This window comes from Lemur catta, chromosome 12 (assembly GCF_020740605.2).
Source record: "Lemur catta isolate mLemCat1 chromosome 12, mLemCat1.pri, whole genome shotgun sequence".
In the NCBI taxonomy this organism is placed as follows: domain Eukaryota; kingdom Metazoa; phylum Chordata; class Mammalia; order Primates; family Lemuridae; genus Lemur; species Lemur catta.
In genome coordinates this window covers 50,477,018-50,495,193 of record NC_059139.1, presented here as the reverse complement: position 1 = coordinate 50,495,193, position 18,176 = coordinate 50,477,018, and the positions used below count along the sequence as shown (strand labels likewise).

At 41.9% G+C, this 18,176-nt stretch overlaps 1 protein-coding gene across 3 annotated transcripts in view; it reads left to right on the top strand.

The window, feature by feature from the left end:
- Window positions 1-18,176, top strand: part of ARSB (arylsulfatase B) — a 156,832-nt gene that overhangs the window by 97,830 nt on the left and 40,826 nt on the right. Inside the window, exon 7 of one of the 3 annotated variants that reach the window (XM_045566181.1) lies at window positions 16,855-17,019. The exons of 1 other annotated variant lie outside the window; for it this stretch is intronic. In XM_045566181.1, coding sequence (XP_045422137.1) covers window positions 16,855-16,856 — 2 coding nt within the window. In that variant the 3' untranslated portion in view covers window positions 16,857-17,019. Of the gene's footprint in view, window positions 1-4,288; window positions 5,046-16,854; window positions 17,020-18,176 lie in introns of those variants that run through there. One more of the 3 variants, XM_045566180.1, reaches the window with a different exon arrangement.

Here is an 18,176-nt window from a genome sequence, read left to right as displayed (position 1 = left end):
TTAGTGAGGGCATGGAAATCAGAATAGAGAATGTCTTAATCTTGCCACTCATAGACTGTAAGGATGTTTGCCTTTCTCGGACTCAGTTTCCTACATACTATGTGGTGGACCTGGTACTGCTGCCACAAATTCAGGGGTGCTCTCCGGCCTTCTGCTATGCCTTGACCATCTCTGAAGCCCACTCCAGGCCTGCATGTTGGTGTCCCTGCCAGCCTGGGACTCCTGCTCTGACTTCTGCATGTGATGAGGGACATTGCCAGGCCCTTGCATCGAGGTAGAACCCCATTCACTGTTGGTTCACGCAGCGTGTTCTTTGTTGCCTGTGCCTGCAGGTGGCAAAGTGCCACCCTCCTCCTCACACATGAGCAACACTGGGGGCCTTTTCCACCCGGTTTTTATATTCACTTCAGTCTACTGAGAGGCAGAGTAGAAAAAAGGAGAACTATCTTTGGGAACCTCCTCCCTTTTAGGATGATGATAACAGCCCATTTCCTTTTCTATGCAATTAATTTGTGGGGAAAAAATTAAATCCAGCTATTAATAAATATGTATTTATAGGACAGACAAGTCTGGAAATCATATTCATAGAACACAGAGGCTTTTGTGGAGTAAAATCAGAAAGCAGCCAATCTAAGGTATAAATTAAGAATTAACAATTGAGTCAGTGTTGTCACAGAAACATTTCTGTGGTTTCCAAATCCAGCACTTCTCAGATTGCTTGCACTTCCTTAGGGGAGAAGAGTAGTCTTCCACCTCCACCTTCCCAAAAGCCACTTCCTCGGTTTCCTCGTCTGTGAAGTAAAGAATGAGTTGAATGATCCCTACGGTCTCTTCTGGCTTCAGTATTCTGTGGGTCTCTATATATGGTCTTGTTCTTTTGTTGTTTTATTTTTTTAACATTTTTTTTTAACTTTTTTTTTTTTTGAGACAGAGTCTCCCTCTGTTGCCCAGGCTAGAGTGCCCTGGTGCCAGCCTAGCTCACAGCAACCTCAAACTCCTGGGCTCAAGCGATCCTTCTGCCTCAGCCTCCCGAGTAGCTGGGACTACAGGCATGCGCCACCATGCCTGGCTAATTTTTTCTATATATTTTTAGTTGTCCGGTTAATTTCTTTCTATTTTTTAGTAGAGACAGGGTCTTGCTCTTGCTCAGGCTGGTCTCGAACTCCTGACCTTGAGCAATCCTCCTGCCTTGGCCTCCCAGAGTGCTAGGATCACAGGCGTGAGCCACCGCACCCAGCCGTGGGTCTCTATATAAATGGGACCTCAAAGGAGCTTACTCGGTTTCTCTCCTTTTTCACCTGGCTAGAAAGGGTGAACTCATTAATATGCAGTGGTGTTGCCAAAGACATGATCATAATTAGATGAAGAAGGGAAGATGCTGGAAACATTATAAGCTCTAGAATGATCTGAATTGTTATATGATTTTGTTATTCCTACATCCTGCCCGCCTTTCTGATCCCTGTTCTGAAATACCATTTCATCAATCCACTTTTCCCTCTCTCTATCCCTTTAGTGGGTTCTCGTGGGGGTTGTGGACCCAAGTTTCCTCTGATCATGAATCATATGAATAGTCATTAGATGTTTCCCAGGGAAGCCCTGCCTTCTGCTTAGCACCAGATGCCCTCAGCGGCTGGCCTCCTGGATTTTAGCAGTTACACCACAGCGCCTCACTCAGAGCATAGGGCTCCTCCAGAGGTACTTCCTGCTGGTGGAGCCAGGACTTTTTTCATGGTCACAAACTCTAGGTAGGCTGTGGCTTGGGTACTAATAGTAAAAATACTGAAAGACTTGCACAGAAGTTGGTACACACACACACCCAGAGGTCATAGGATCTCTCGTAGACTAGGAGATTCACCATTCCACAGTAAAACATAAAGAAGTCACAAGGATGTGTAGATCACACACATATTAGGAAGACTACGATCAAAGAAGAAAGAATGGGGGACAGCAAGAGAGAGAGGGGGAAGGAGGGAAGGAGGGAGGGAAAGAGGAAGGAAGGAAGGGGAACATAACAAGTGTTGGTGAGGATGTAGAGAAATTGGAACCCTTGTGCACTGTGGGTGGGAATGTGACATGGTGTAGCACTATGAACAACAATATTATGGTTCCTCAAAAAATTAAAGAGTAGAATTATCATAGGAGCCAGTAATCCCACTTCTGGGTATGTACTTAAAAGAATTAAAAGCAGGAGCTCAAACAGATATTTGTACACTCATGTTCGTAGCGGCATTGCTCACAACTGCCAAAAGGAGAAGCAACCGTAGTGTCCATCAGTGGACGGATAAACAAAGTGTGGCACATACACACAATGGAATATTATTCAGCCTTAGAAAGGAAGGAACTTCTGGTACGTGCTACAACATGGATGAACCTTGAGGTCATTATGCTAAGTGAAATGAGCCAGTCACAAAAGGACAAATGCTGTATGATTGCACTTATGTGAGGTATCTAAAGTAGTCAGATTCATACAGACAGAAAGTAGAATGGTGGTTGCCATGGTTGGGAGGGAGGGGAGAATGGAGAGTTATTGTTTAATGGGTATAGAATTTAAGTTTTGCAGGATGAAAAGTATTCTGGAGATGGATGGTGGTGATGGTAGCACAACAATGTGAATGTATTTAATGCCACTGAACTGTACAATTAAAAGTGGTTAGAATAGTAAATTTTATGTTATTTGTATTTTGCCACAATTTCAAAAAAATTAAAAAAATGTAAAACACAAACCCCATTATTCCCACCAAAAAAAAGAAGAAGAGGAAGAAGAGAAGGACCATGAGAGTAGGGTCTCTATCTTTTGCATTTACTGCCATAAGAGCTCCGTAACACAGAACCTAACATCATGGTAAGTTCTCAAAAGATATTTGTTAATGAGTAAGGAACAGATCAACTGGTCAAAATCATGTTTTATTGTCTCATAGCCTTTCTTGAGCCTAAAAGTACCTCCAGGTGGCAGTTCACACTCTCCTCTTAAACCCTAAACCTACATCCTATGTTTTGTGCCTAAATAAAAATAACTTAAAAGTCACAAGCCACTTCTTAATTTGTAATTGATATTATTATATACAGATATTTGAAACTATTCATCTCGCTATAAGTGCTCACCCTCACCGTTCCCTGCATGGAAACGATCAGCCGGAAGAGCTGATGTGGGACTTGCCCTGCCCGTCCGCATTCCTTTCCCCAGACCTCCTTGATAGGCAGATACCGATTTCTAAAGCCCCTGTCTCTGGCCTGGCTCAGCCATGTCCCTGGTCCAGGGCTCCACTTCTTTTTGCTGTTCTGTGTTCGGTTCCACTCCTGCCTTCCTGGGAAGTCCCCTTTCATTGCTTCGTGGGTCCCTAGTCTTCTCTGTGCCACAACCCTGGCTCCCCTCTTCTCCCCTCCTCTCCCTGCCCGCCCCCCAGGTTCATGGCCAGTGTCAGGTGTGTGGGCTGTGATTGCTCTCCTGTGTGCTTTGAGCAAACTTTGATCCATCTTTGGAGGCTTTGTTCTGAGGTAAACTTGGAAGCATTTTGGTCTCTGTTCAGATAGTACCATTTCCTTTTCCCTCCTTCCCTTCTAAGAAAAATCCTAAGAATTATTTATTTCCCCATGTCTTTAAAATATTTCTTCCCAGGAGGCTGACCCAGACTTGGCGTCTTTTCCCAGCAGGACAGGGTGGGCAGAAGAAACCTGTGAGAGAGCCTAGGGAATGGGATGGCATCGTTCAAGCTGATTGATGGGAAAGTCTAGAAACATCTAAAGTGGTGGGTGGCAGCCATGATCTCAGGGTAGGCCTGAGATCCTGCAGGTGTGAACTCAGCTCTACCCGGTTCTGAGGGGAGCTCCAGCTCCAAGCCCGTGCTTTGCCTAGGTCCCAGCCAGCACGGCTCAGACCAGGAGGACGATCGTTTCAGAGGCTTTCGTTTGCCTTAGAGAAAATGTACAGACCCCTCCTGCAGGTGCCAGGCTTGATCTTGACTGCTCTGAGGTAACGGCCCTACCCCATCCCAGCCCGCAGCCCGCCTGGGAGGGCAGATGTGGCATTGTGTGATGGCTAGAGCTCTCACACACAGCCACGTGTGCATCACACACGTATGTGCCTGACACACGCACGCTCCCGAAACACTTCTGTTCTGCCGGTAGGAGCCTGATTACAGATGAGGGGCACTGGCAGATGCTAGCATTTTCCACGCCACCAAAGGCCAGGTCTTCAAAGTGATTCCGTACAGCTTTGTTACCATTTCATTTAAAGGCCCTCTTCTCTTTAAAAGTTCTAATGAGATGTTATTTCTCCTCCTGATTATAGGGTGAAAGAGCAGCCTTCCCTCCCTCTCCACTCCCTCACACACACTTTCTGTGGTGCGATTGCCAAATACACGCTCGAGATCCAAGAGTCACCGAGGTTCGAGTGCTTGGAGCTGCTCTCTGTTTCCTCTTGAGGGCAACACTCAAATCCATTTCCCCGTATTCTGTTGCTACTTCTGAGATTATTTATTCAGTAAATACTGACAGCCCACGATGTGTGAGGTACTGTTGTAGGTACTGGAGATCAGTTAGGCTTTAAGTCTTGTGAGAAACTAGTCTGGAAGAAGGTGTCACACCACCACGCCCTTGCTGCTTGAAGGCTGTTGGTGGTCCCAGCTGCCCCTCAGCAGGCTCAGACCCCTCCGCCTGCCTCCTGCCCCGCGGCAGTGCCCTCCTGCAGTCCCCTAGCTCGTCCTCTGTTTCCCTGCCCCTTCTTCAGGGCCCAGTTCACATCCCTACCCCGGAAGCCCTCCCCAGTCCTTCCAGACTTGAGTCCCTTGAGTTTCTCTGGAGCTTCCCAGGACACTGAGCTCTGGCTACTTCATGTTGCAGTGTTTATATCCGTGTGTTTGCCCCATCCAGAGCTATGAGGAGGGCAAGATTTCATTTGTATAGCTCTCTCAGTGCCTGATGTATAGGGATTGATACATATTGAAAGAATGTGTGCTAATAAATGAATAATTTAAGTTGTTTATCATCAACTCATTTGATTAGAATAAATCAGCAAGAGCAATAATAATATTATACGTTAGTTTCAAGGCACCTTCACTTCTTTTGGGATATATTTGAGAAGTAGCAACCCAGAGGCAACTTTCCATCTTTCAGCCTGAACTTAGACATTGAGCAGAACGAAGAGTCAAGTGGCTGCATGAGGCGCACAGCCACGGAGTGCTCACCAGTGCACAGGACACCAGGGGCTGGAGGCACCTTGGCAGTCGGCTTGTCCGCTGCCTTCGTGACGCAGATGAAGAACCGGAGGTACCACATCACGCACAGCTGTTGCTATCAGAGCTGAACTTGGGGCTCTCCAGGTCCAGGCCCCTCCCATACAGCACGTCCTACTGACTCCAGGGATTTCTTAGCTTTGTGTCCTACACTTGTCTTATGGGAAAAGGACACCCAGATCTTACAATCATCTCACCTAAATAACAGCATGTTGGTGGGGCAGGGTACATTTAAATGAGGCTGGAAAAGTGGGCCTAGTAGCAACACTAGCCTTGCTGGATTCACCTGTCATCTGACATGATAGCTGGTAGCAACCTCTGTCTGTACCGCTAGTCACCAAAGCCCTGCCTGGGCCTCCCTGTGGTTCCCTGGAGGGTGGTGGTGGGGGGGCAGGGTGTGGGGATAGAGCAGTCTCATGTAATAGAACGTGCAGACTTGGGGGGTGTCAGGAAGACCTGGATTTCCATACCAGCTTTGACTTAGTTCCTGTGAGTCTGAGGATAAGTTTTTCAAGTCATGTGTTTCATCGCCTGTAACTGGGGACAATTACAACAATTATATGTCCAGACAACAGTGAACAGCAATTCTATTCTGGCTACTGGGATTGGGGAGGAGCAGGGAAGCTGCACTTTTTACTTTATGTGTTTCTCCAGTTTTAATTTTTAGTAATGAGCAGATATTACTTCCATAATCAGGAATAAAGCTTGGAGGGTTTCTGGTGAGACTGTAATATCTGTACAGCTGCGGGGTCTGTTCTGAGTGGGAGCCATCACCCCTGACGCCCGCCCGTACTAGGTCAGGGAAGCTAGAATCCTGTGTCTTCTCTGGCTGCCAATATTTGTCTTTAGCAGCTCGTCAAATTTTCCTGGGTTGGTACATGCCCTCGATCCCAGAGCCAAAACACAGATAACTTTCTCCTTTTTAACTTCCAAAGGCTTCTCATCTGCCTCCTCCACTTTGGGGCGCACTGAAGCCTGTTTGGAAACTCGGTCTTTTGGATGCGGAAGGGTCCCACAAGCCTCGTATCCCCGCGCCCACTTCACACGGCACAGCGCGGGGAGCACACATCAGACCTTCCTTGTTAACACTCGGTGCCGGCATCTTGGCTTTCATCCCAAGAAAATACACAAACCAAACCAAATCCACAGCACTTCAGAAACACTAATGAATCCTCACCGCCGGCCTGGGCTACACAGAAATAGCAAATCCCACTGCCCCAATTGTATGTTTATAGAAATCAGGGTGAGCAACTTTTTTCAAGGCTTCTCAGAGTCAGATAACAGAAGCCGACTGGAAGGGCTTGGGCCGGCCCTGCCCCTGGGAGTTAGGCCACTTGACCGAGGGCCAGTGCCTTGCCCAACGCCATCCTGTGTAGACCGTGTGGCTACTGCCCCCAACCCCATTTACAGATCGGCTTTTATTTCATTGCCAGGGTTACGTTCATGCCAAACGCTCTTCTTTCCAACTGACAACTTATTTATTTGCTCACTTTTCTTTAATTCTGGTAGAGCCTAGAAATTTTAACCATAGCTTCTAAGAGTAGCCTGTTAATTCTAATTGATTAAAAGGTCTGTGCTGACTTTGATACTCAACACAAACGCAGACCAACTTCAAACAGTCTCTTTAAGGTCCAGCAGCTTCCACACAAGAGCCTACCCCGGTCCATTGAAGATTTGAGCATATCCAGACTCCCTTTTTCTCTCCTGCAATCTAGGTCAGGCATCCTCCTACCTCAGTTTCCCAATCTTGAAACCTATAAGGATAAATGTATACACCTTTCTTGAAATAGTCAACCATAAAACTCTGGAAAAATACAAAACGTCACAAAATTTTATGGGACTTATCCAATGGAACTAAAATATAGTAAGTCTACTTTCTAAATATTTATTAATCTGGTCAGATTTTTTTAGGGGCTTTAGGGTGCTTGTATATATGGCTGAAATAAAACTTTAAAAAAATATTTCTGGGAAGCAAGCTGATGAAAGCTGACTGAGTGGTCTGCCTTGAGTAACCCAGAGTGTAAGATGTTAGTAATCAGGCATTTATAGACTGAAGTCTGTTACCTCTGGCAGCAAATACCTAGAGAATGAGTGCATGGCCTTGGCTTCTTCAGAGGAAGAAATATGCACAGGAAAGGATATTAACACAGTTATAAAATAAAGTAGCAACAAATTATAAGTATATAACATAAATTGAATACATAAGCACTAAGGAGAAATAAAGAAATGAGAGGCATTTGGGGGTGATTAGGAAAGGCATCCTCAAAAAAGGATATTTTTAAATTTGTTATTTTGACAACTTTGGTTTTATCATTCTTGACTGTAATGGGATTTAAGGAAAAGTATATTTACTGCTATTAATTTTCTATCACTGATCAAACCAATTACCATAAATTTAATGGCTTAAAACAAATTTATCTTTCAGTTCTGCAAGTCTGAAAGTCTGACAGGGGTCTACTGGACTACAACCCAGAGTATCAAATGTAGGGCTGCGCTCCTTTCTGAAGGCTGTGAGGGAGAAACCATTCCTTGCCTTTCTTGCTTCTGGAGGCTGCCTGCATTCCTTGGCCCATGACCTCCTTCCTCCATCTTCCAAGCCAGCAATGAAGGGTTGAGTCTTTCTCATAGTACATCATTCCAACCCAGCTTCCATCATCACATTTCCTCCTCTGCCCTCTTCTGCCTCCCTCTTCAACTTTTCTGGACTCTTGTGTTAACATTAGGCCCTGCCTAGTTAATCCTAGTTAACGCCTAGATAATACAGGATAATCTCCCTGTTTAAAGGTCAGGTGAACTATGGAGAATGGTATGGAAGCTCCTGAAAAAACTGAAAACAGAGCTACCATATGACCTTGTAATCCCACCTCTGGGTATGTATCCAAAGCAGGGGAAATCAGTATATAGAAAAGATACCTGCACTCCCATGGTTATTGCAGCACTTTTCACAATAGCCAAGATATGGAATCAACCTACGTGTCCATCAAAAGACTAATGGATAAAGAAATTGTGGTACATATACACAATGGAATATTATATAGCCATAAAAAATGAAATCCTGCCATTGGCAAGGACATAGATGGAACTGGAGAACATTATGTTAAATGAAATAAGCCAAGCACAGAAAGACAAATCTCTCATGTTCTCACTCATATGAGGGAGCTAAATATTAAGAACAATTGATCTCATGGAGACAGAGAGTAGAATGATGGTTACCAGAGGCTGGGAAGGGTAGTAGGAAGCAGGCGATAAAGTGGGGATGGTTAATGGGTACAAAAATACAGTTAGATAGTTAGATAGAATGAACAATATTTGATAGCACAACAAAGTGACTATCATCAATAATAAGTTAGGGTATACTTTAAAATAACTAAAAGAGTGGAATTGCAATGTTCCTAACACAAAGAAATGTTAAATGTCTGAGGTAATAGATATTCCAATTACCCTGATTTGGTTAATTCACATTGTATGTCTGTATCAAAACATCACATGTACCCTATAAAGATATACAACTATTATGTACTCATTAAAAATAAAATATACAAATAAAGATCAGGTGATTAGCGATCTTAATTCCATCTGCAGCCTGAATTCCCCTTTGCCACATAACCTAACATATTCACAGGTTCTGGGGATTAGGACAGAGACATCTTTGGGAGGCCATCATTCTGTCTCCCACAAATACCTACTTTGTTGCCCTAGACTTTATGGAAAATACAAAGAGTAGCTTATAACCTACTTAGAAGAACAAAAACCCACAAAAAGTTAAAAGACAATCAAATAACAGTTGAAGGCAACATTGGTAGAGATGTTATTATACAAGTTGTACCCCATTAATTGTCAGACCATTTCTGTAGAGTCTGACAGAGAATTGCTGTGAGAGTGAAGGAAAGGGGGCCCTCTTTGCCTGCCCTGGACAACCTCAGAGAGAGAGAGAGAGAGTTACTGAGGTGGAAAAGGCCATCACAGGAGGTAGAAGACTATGAGTAGAAGAGTGTGCGAGCCTGTTCAGGGGACAGGCGGAAGCCATGAAAGATGTGGGAAAGCAAAGTAAGGGTAGTATGTGAGTCAGGCTAAGATAGGACTTGATCCTGTATGCAATGGGAACCTCCCTGTTTGCTTTTATAGAAGTAATAAATGGGGGTGGGGTAGGAAGAAATTTTGAAAAATACAGAAAATCTCAGAGATAAAGGTAAAAAGATTACCCAAATCCCATTATCCTGCCACCCCCAAATAGGCATTGTGAATATTTTGGTGTGCTTTTTCTATTTCCATTTCTCTCTCTCTCTCACCCCCTCCATTTAGTGACTGGCACACACATTCATACAGATTTCAGAGCATATGATGTATTTTTTCATTAACTAATTTTTAACACAGGTATAGAAATTTTTTATTTTTAAAATTCTTGTGCAACAGTGCTATTAACAGCTGCACGGCATGGTACTCTATGACATGGAGCCACCATTCTAACATAATAAAATACTTAACCACTATTCTATTTTTGCATTTTCAGGATATTTTCAAATTTTCACTAATATGAATAAAGCTTCAATGAGCATCCATTATTTGGGGGTATAAATGTCTAAAATCAAAACTCCTGGGTAAAAGAGCATAAACATTTTGAAAATTCTTTGCTACATATGGCCAAATTGCTTTCTTGAAATATTGTACTGATAGTTCTACCATCACTATATGGGAATTATTTCTTGGCACCTTAGCTATAGGATATATTAGCATTTTTAAAACATTTGCCAATTTGGCCGGGCATGGTGGCTCACGCCTGTAATCCTAGCTCTCTGGGAGGCCGAGGAGGGTGGATCATTTGAGCTCAGGAGTTCGAGACCAGCCTGAGCAAGAGCAAGACCCCATCTCTACTAAAAAAATAGAAAGAAATTATATGGACAGCTAAAAATATATCCAAAAAATTAGCCGGGCATGGTGGCACATGCCTGTGGTCCCAGCTACTTGGGAGGCTGAGGCAGGAGGATCACTTGAGCCCAGGAGTTTGATGTTGCTGTGAGATAGGCTGATGCCACGGCACTCTAGCCCGGGCAACAGAGGGAGATTCTGTCTAAAAAAAAAAAAATTTGTCAATTTTGTAAATAAAATAGTATGTTGTTATAATTTGGATTTCTTTGATTACTGCTGAGGCTAGGCTTTTCTTCCCCCATGTTTATTGGCTACTTTGGGGCCATCATTACTAGTCCCTATCCTTTTCTTGTGTTAAAAAAAAAATACTTTTCTCATTAATTTATAAGAACTTTTTATATATTAAAATATTCTTTGTTAAGAAGCAAAATTTTTTCTTTGTTGTTTGACTTTTAATTTTATAGTGTATTTTAAATGTAAAATTTTTTAAATTTCATTTTGTAGAATTCTTCATTCTGAGTTCAAATATTCACCTATCGTTTTTTTCTAGTCTTACAAATGTAAGTCTTTTACATTTGGCTCTCTAAGCTGGGTGCAGGGGCATGCACCTATAGTTTCAGCTACTCAAGAGGCTGAGGCAGGAGGCTCAACTGAGCCCAGGAATTCAAGGCTGTAGTACACTATGAACAGCAGCTATTCTCAGCCTGACCAACATAGCAAGACCCCATCTCTAAAAAAATTTTAAAAATACAACGTGTCTAAGAGTGAATGCAAAGTGGCTTTATAGTTTTAAAATAGCAGTAGTAAGATTGGAGATTTGTAAAAATATCAGGTCTTCCTCTCCATGAACAAAGTATGTCTCCAGTGATTTAATCTTCTCTAGTGATTACTTCCCATAAAGTGTTACAATTTTCAAAATTTTTTATAAGATTTGTTTTTAGGTACCTTATGGTTTTGCTGTTACTGTAAATGGTCCCTTTTTCTTTTTGAATTCTGTTGTTGTATAGCAATGCAGTTGATTTTTGGATATGCAGTTGACATTGTTAAACCCTATTATGAAGTCTGATTATTTGTTGGGTTTGTATATCTATAGGGAAATTATCTGTGAATAACAATAATTTTTTTTGTTTTGTCTTATTGCACTGTTCCTATGTAGTATTGAATAGAAGTCGTGATAGTGGGCATCTTTGTCTCAATCCCAGTCTCAGAGGGAGAGCTTTCAATGTTTTACCATCAAGTATGATGGTGGTTGTAGATATTGGATACTCTTTATCAGCGTAAGAAAACTCCCTCCCATTCTTAGTTTGTAGAATTGTTAAAACAGCTATTGCTGTTGTCCATGAGAAAGAGCCTTCACGCCTGAACGATTTTAATTCCAGAAAGAAGAAAAATCTGCTAATTCCACAGTTATATGGACGCAGGGGTTTCAGCACTTCCTGTTTGACTTGAAACTCAGTGAGGTAGAAAAAGAATTCAGAAATCATGGATGTGCATTTGTTTATCATCTTCCTCTCCTCTTTAAAATATAAATTCTACAACGGCAGACGTCTTTTGTCTTTTGTATTCATTTCTATACCCAAGAATCTATAACAGTGGCACAGTGATAAGTAGTTGTTGAATAAATATCCTTTATGTAAAGAAAAATGAAAAAAGGAAAGAGTTGGGAAAGACTCTGACAAACCTTTAAAGATCTATAAAAAAGAGATGGATAGATGTCAGAGGTATTTGATTGTAATAGCTAATGCTTGTTTGTAAAGTAAGGTGTAAGAAGTCTTAGATTTGGCTTAATTGACAGAAAGTTTAAGAGACCTAAGTTTACTTAAGACTGACCCTAGCATAAATTTAAAATGACTTAAACAGGAAGTCACAACTATTTAGAGTATTTATATTCACTTCAGATCCTTTCTTTTATATCATTTTATAAAAACTCTTTCCAAAAAGTAATTCAGTGCTTATAGCTGACTTTTGGCTCCTTTCTCAAAAGGGAAAAATTACGCAGAGAGAGAGAAACTCAGCTCAAGTACTACCTTCCCTTATCTTTTGAGTCAGAGATAAGAATTATTTGTAATATAAATATATTTCACTTAAAGAATGTTGAGAATTGGATCTGGGTTATTTTTTGGACAAGTTAGAACATGATACTTGACTTCTAATTGTTAACAACTAATGTTTAAAAAACCAAATGTTAGAGACTGAAAACTAATCTAAACCTTTCCCTTTTTCTAATTTCAAGCATATTTTCAAATTTATATGAGTTTTTTCTTAATCTTTCCACAAATTATAAAGAGCAGCATTTACCCTGCACTGAGCCCAATTAAATAAACATTTTTAAAATGAAAATATTGAGAGTGGAAACCAATTTAAAAAAGAAAGGAAAGAGATGCACATAAATCATCAGACACTTGGAAAGTGCATATAAGCAAATCTAAGAACTACATTTTTCATAATTCTGCATTTTCCCTTTAAAAAATCACCTTCCAAATTGTTGATGGTTTGTCAGCTCCAAGGATGACATCAACTCTTCCATTGTGCAGTATCTGCTTTCTCTTAGTTAACTTGGTGACACTCATCAAGTTTTGGTGATTAAGCTGAATTAAAAAACCAACTGGGTTTGAGTTTAAATTTCTCTAATTGCTAAACCAAACATATTCCTGACCCTTTTGAACACTCCTGAAAACTTACATTGCCCATACGCTGCTTTATTTCTAGAAACTGAAGTAAGCAAGTGAGAGAAAAATGCACTCTTAGAGTTACTAATCATATCCATCAAAATGTGCTATATTATCAGTGCAGTGCTCCAGCCGTTCAGAGGCTTTCAGACCAACCATGGTCTTTTCTCCCTATCTAACCTGACCCAAAACTGAGAGGATAATGATCTTGGCCTTGTTTTCCCACTTCAGAAAATCACAAATAGTTATCTGATCTCCAATATCTTAGCAGTTGGGAGGGGGGGAGGCAGATTCTGATGATCAATAAGGTAATGATGAAAAGATACCAGAAATTAGGCTATTAATGGGGAAGAAAAGAGCAGGCTGTGAACAGGACTAACAACTTTCCTGCCTCTCCTAGGAACTCACCTGTGACCACCAGGTGAAAAAAAAAAAAAAAAAACCACACACACACACACACACACACACACACACACACACACACACACGCGCGCGCGCGCACACACACACACACACACACACACACACACACACACACACACACACACACACACACACGTGCATTCCAGGCATCTGGTCTACCACCTTACTCTTCAAGGGGTATCTCTTAAACTTCAATGTGCACATGAATCTCCTGATTCAGTTGGGCTTGGGGTGGGGCCTGAATTCTACATTTCTAACAGACTCCCAAGTCAGCAGATGTTGCTGGTTCTTTGACCACAATTTGAGTAACAAGCCCCTCGTCTACAGGACTTTAACCCAATTTGAAGTTCAAGAGTTACGTAATTTAAAATATTTGTATGAATATTTGATCTCTTTTTGTGAGGTATATAATTAAAGGCAGAGATACAAGACCTTAAATTTCAGAACTGTTTTGTAAATGTTTATAATTTACTCCCCCAAGTTTCTATTTAGGCTAGTTGTATAGCAATTTTCATTATCTTTCTGATTATCCAAATGCCAAAATGTTTTCTGATCCTAAAGTAATGTGGTACATTTGATGAAAAAAATTCAAAATATATTCAAGCCAGCAAAGCATGAAGATTTTAGAGCTCATCTCAGAAACCTGGTCCCTTTTCCTTTTTTCCCTGATGTTCTCATTATGTCAACATTCAGAAAGAAAATCCAAGCAGTAAGCTGAGTATCGGCCACTCTGGAAGCAGGTCCCTGGAAATCAAAAATGAGGTAGCAGACTTCTTCTCCTACCCAAATTTTTATTAAGACCCTACTTGGGCTGTGGATTCACTCTCTTTTCAAGTACTTCCTCTGATCTTGCAGAAGGAATGTAGATGGGTGTAGACAAACCCCAACAAGCTCCCAGAAAAAATAAGTAGAGAAACTAGTAGACAACCAAGAGTACTACTTCTGGGTGCAAAAAAGGAAAATTCCCCATGCTCCTGCCTCTGTAAATGGCTGAGAGGTTACCCTGGCCTGGTGTTGCACATCACGCATCTGTTTGGCCCGTCAAATAGCAGCTGGGACACCTGTTGATCAGTGACTGTGTCTCTGAGGGACACAGAGCAATGGTCGCTCTGAGGGACACCAGCGTCGTCATACGTGAGCTAGGCCTGCATCCGGGACTTGTCGAACCTGTTGTCTCACCTCTCAAAAATAAAAGCATAAACAGGTCTACGGTTTCAGAGAATGTGAAAAACAGATCTAATCACTTACCACCTTCAGAGGGAAAATGATAATAACAGAATTTAATGATCCTACAGTTTTCCTTTAAAGTGTTTAGAAACAAAACATATGTAATATTTAAGAGAAGAACACAAAGTACAAAATTTTATGTCCAAGATCATCTCAAATTGTGTAAAAAAAGATAACATAGGCATCAAATCAGGATTAGAAAGAATATACCAAAATAGTATAATGGTTAATTAGCTTGGGAGGTAAGATTATGGATAATTTTTATTACCCTTTTTATTCTTTTCAGTACATGTATTACTTTTACAACTAAAATTTTAAAAAAGAACAAAGAAAAAGGAAACAAAGCAACACTGTGATCAGGCTGATAGTTTCCTTCCAGCAAAAGTGTCAAAATCCCCCTGTTCAGGGACTCGGGTCTGTAGTTAATTGTTTGATATTTTTATGTGGTATAGATCTGTATACTGCCTTGGTGACGGTAATAAATTAGAGTGTCTCGGTAAAGACCAAACTCATCAATTTTCCCAAAATCTGTATTTGATTAATTCTACAAAGGTCCAGGTCAATGTTATTCCTCAAACCTTATTATTTTAACAAAGAAGCCCAAAGGGTCCAGGTTTGTCAGAAAATTCATTATCACCATAAAACAGCCAAAGGTCACAAAATGTCTCCTTCTACAATGAAATAGCATATAAGAAAAATCTCTCTTCCTCAGCAATTCATTACGCCAGCAGAACTGAGAGGAACCTTTGACATTTCAGATCCTTTTGCTTCAGGGGAAATAAATGTTCCATAGATCATGGAGCAAAATGACAAACAAATTAATGAAAAACAAATACACTCCTGCAGTGTAACCAGCCATGCCAGACCAAACACAAGTCAGAGTCAGCTTTTATTCTCAGGTCTTTCTGAAGAGCGACAGTTTCCGTAACGGCATCAGCACTTTAGTTGGAGAAAGCTGTACACGCACCACAGAAATACAAATTAAAGAAACATGGCGGAAAAACAGAAAGAGAAATTCTGTCATTTCGTGCATATTTAACTGGAGTGGGAAAGTCATTGCTGGCAAGGCATGATTGAAATCTTGAGCTAATAAGTGGAAACATTCTAGAAGTTATTCACCCCCCTCCTCATCATGCTTTACACAAAATTATAACTTGAGTGAATTTAGCAGTGGTGCTCAATTTTCCCACATTCTAAAAATTCCTTCCTTTAATTCTGCCTCACTCTTGCCACTAAACCTGGTCAAGAATTAGTTTACGTATACTTTCCCCATATCTTCAATTTTCCATTCATTAACTAATTTTAATACCACATTTCATTCTTTGTTTAGATATAAGCAATATGGATAAGGCCAAAATTCACTATGACCCTCAGACCCAGTCCCCCTCCACAGAGGTGACCACTGCTAACAGTTTTGTTCTTCCAGAGCTCTTTAGATGTGTTTATTTATGTAATATAGATTTATGGAATCGTGTATGTGTGCATGTGTGTAATACTATGGTAAATGGTATCATATAAAATGTATTTTTTTTTTTGCCACATAGTTTTTCCTCTCAACAATCTGTCTCGGAGCTCTTCCCAGGTCAGTAAGCACAGATCAGCAGTTCTCAGCCAGGGGCTGTTTTGCCCCCAAGGGGAGACTTGGCAGTTTCTGCAGACATGTCTGGTGGTCACAGCCTGAGTGAGGCGTGCTGCTGGCGTGTAGCAGGTAGAGGCCGGGGGTGATACTCAACATCCCACAGAGCACAGAACGGCCCTATGACAAAGAATTGTCCACCCACAATGTCAATCATGCCAAAGCTGAGAACCCTTGATATGGATTTACTTTATCCTTTTAACTACTGCATGGTATTCTACAGTTTATTTGGCCAGTCACATCATGATATACACGTAGATGAATTTTTAAAACTTGTCTATTTGTGCCCATCAGTGCGTGTTTGTTCCTTTTACTTTTTATCCAACTGCAATCAGCCTTCTTTCCTAAATACCCCTAAGTCCATTCCTGCTGCTATGACAAAATGCCACAGACTAGGTAATTTACAAATAATAGAAATTTATTTTCTCACAGTTCTGGAGGCTGGGAAGTCCACGATTAAGGTGTTGGCAGATTCAGTATACATGAGGGCTGATTTCTGTTTCCAAGAGGGCACCTTGTTGCTGCATCCTCCGGAGGGAAATGCTGTGTCCTCACATGGTGGAAAGGACAGAAGGAAAACAGGAATGAACTCTCTCCCTCAAGTTCTTTGATAGGGGCGCTAATTCCATCCATGGGGAGGGAGCCCTCAAGGCCTAATCACCTCCCAACAGCCGCACCTCTGAATACCATCAGATTGGGGGTTAATCCCAACATAGGAATTTTGGAGGGACACATACATTCAAACCATAGCAACCCCACACATGTTACCAGTGGATTTCCTAATCCCTTGGCTCTTTTTCAGGATGTGCCAACTTGGCCTTTCTGTGACGTGGGCCAGGGCTCACCATCCCCTTCTCCTTGAAGCACTTGTCGCTGGCCCCGCAACCCAACCCTTACCTCTCTGCTCCTGCTGCCCCCGTTGGTCTCTGCGGCTGGCGGACACCACAGTGCCATTTCCTGAGCTCTGTCCGGTTCCCAGGGCCTGCCCTAGGCATCAGGGATGTGAAGATGGACTGCGGGAGGCCTCTGGTCTGGAAGACCAGCACATACACAAATCAGGCAAGGGGAAGCATCACCTAATCAGGGCATATGTAAAGTTTGCTGAGTGATTGAATAAATGATTAGAAAGAGTATAAAAGATTTTAAAGGGCAGTGGGAAATGTTTTTCCTTCACGATTCAGAATTTACTGCATATTTTATCTTCGTGACTATTTCTCCCAGAATATACATTCAAAAAAATAAGACAAAGGCTTTCCTCACATCTTCCCACCACCACTCTTTTTTCCTCCTTTGAAACAGCAACTGCGTTGTTTCACATTCCCCCTGCAGGGAATGCACTCAGCCTTTGCCAAAGCAGAGAAAGGATCAAATTAAAGAAGCAACCCTGCTTGCTGCGGGCTGAAGGGTAGGAAGCCATGTTGGCCCTCGGACCCTCTTTCCAGCCTCCTCGGGGTGGTGGGGCTGTCACCTCTCAGCAGCCCCGTCCTTACCCCTTTGGGGAGATTCCAGGAGTGGACTGAGATATAACCACCTCCTGGTCCTTGTCTCCCAGGATCAAGGGATCTTAAGCACCTACCTGAAACCTGACAGCAAAAGAAATCTCAACCATAAATCCAACTCAACGCTGAAATTAAACCCTTCAATGTGTGCTGAATGCTCACTGTGCAGGCCGTGGGGAGGCAGAAAGATGAATGGGACGTGGCCCCTGCCCCCCGAGGAGCCAGATGGGGCCCAGGAGGAGGGCACAGATGAACACCACTTACAATGCGAAACAGAATAAAGTTAGTCCTAAAAAGAAGGCCGAGCAAAGGGGACTGCTAAAGGAGAGAGGGGGGATTAGTTATGATAGGGGATCAAGCAAGGCACTTGAAAATTATTTCCCTCTCTCTTAAAAATAAGAGAAGCTTTGTTTGGTGGAGTCTTTCAATTTAAACACAGGGAAAGCGGAGTTTCTGGGAGGAAGTAAATGCCAAGAGAGCTAGAATCTGGAGCGCCATTTTGCTGAGCACCATGTAGTTTAGGTAGGGCCCCGAACCTTACAGAAGGGAGTTTTTATCTCAGATATTTACCTTCGATGTGGGATACTTATCTCAGATCTCACTAGAAGTCCAAGATTGCAGCTGT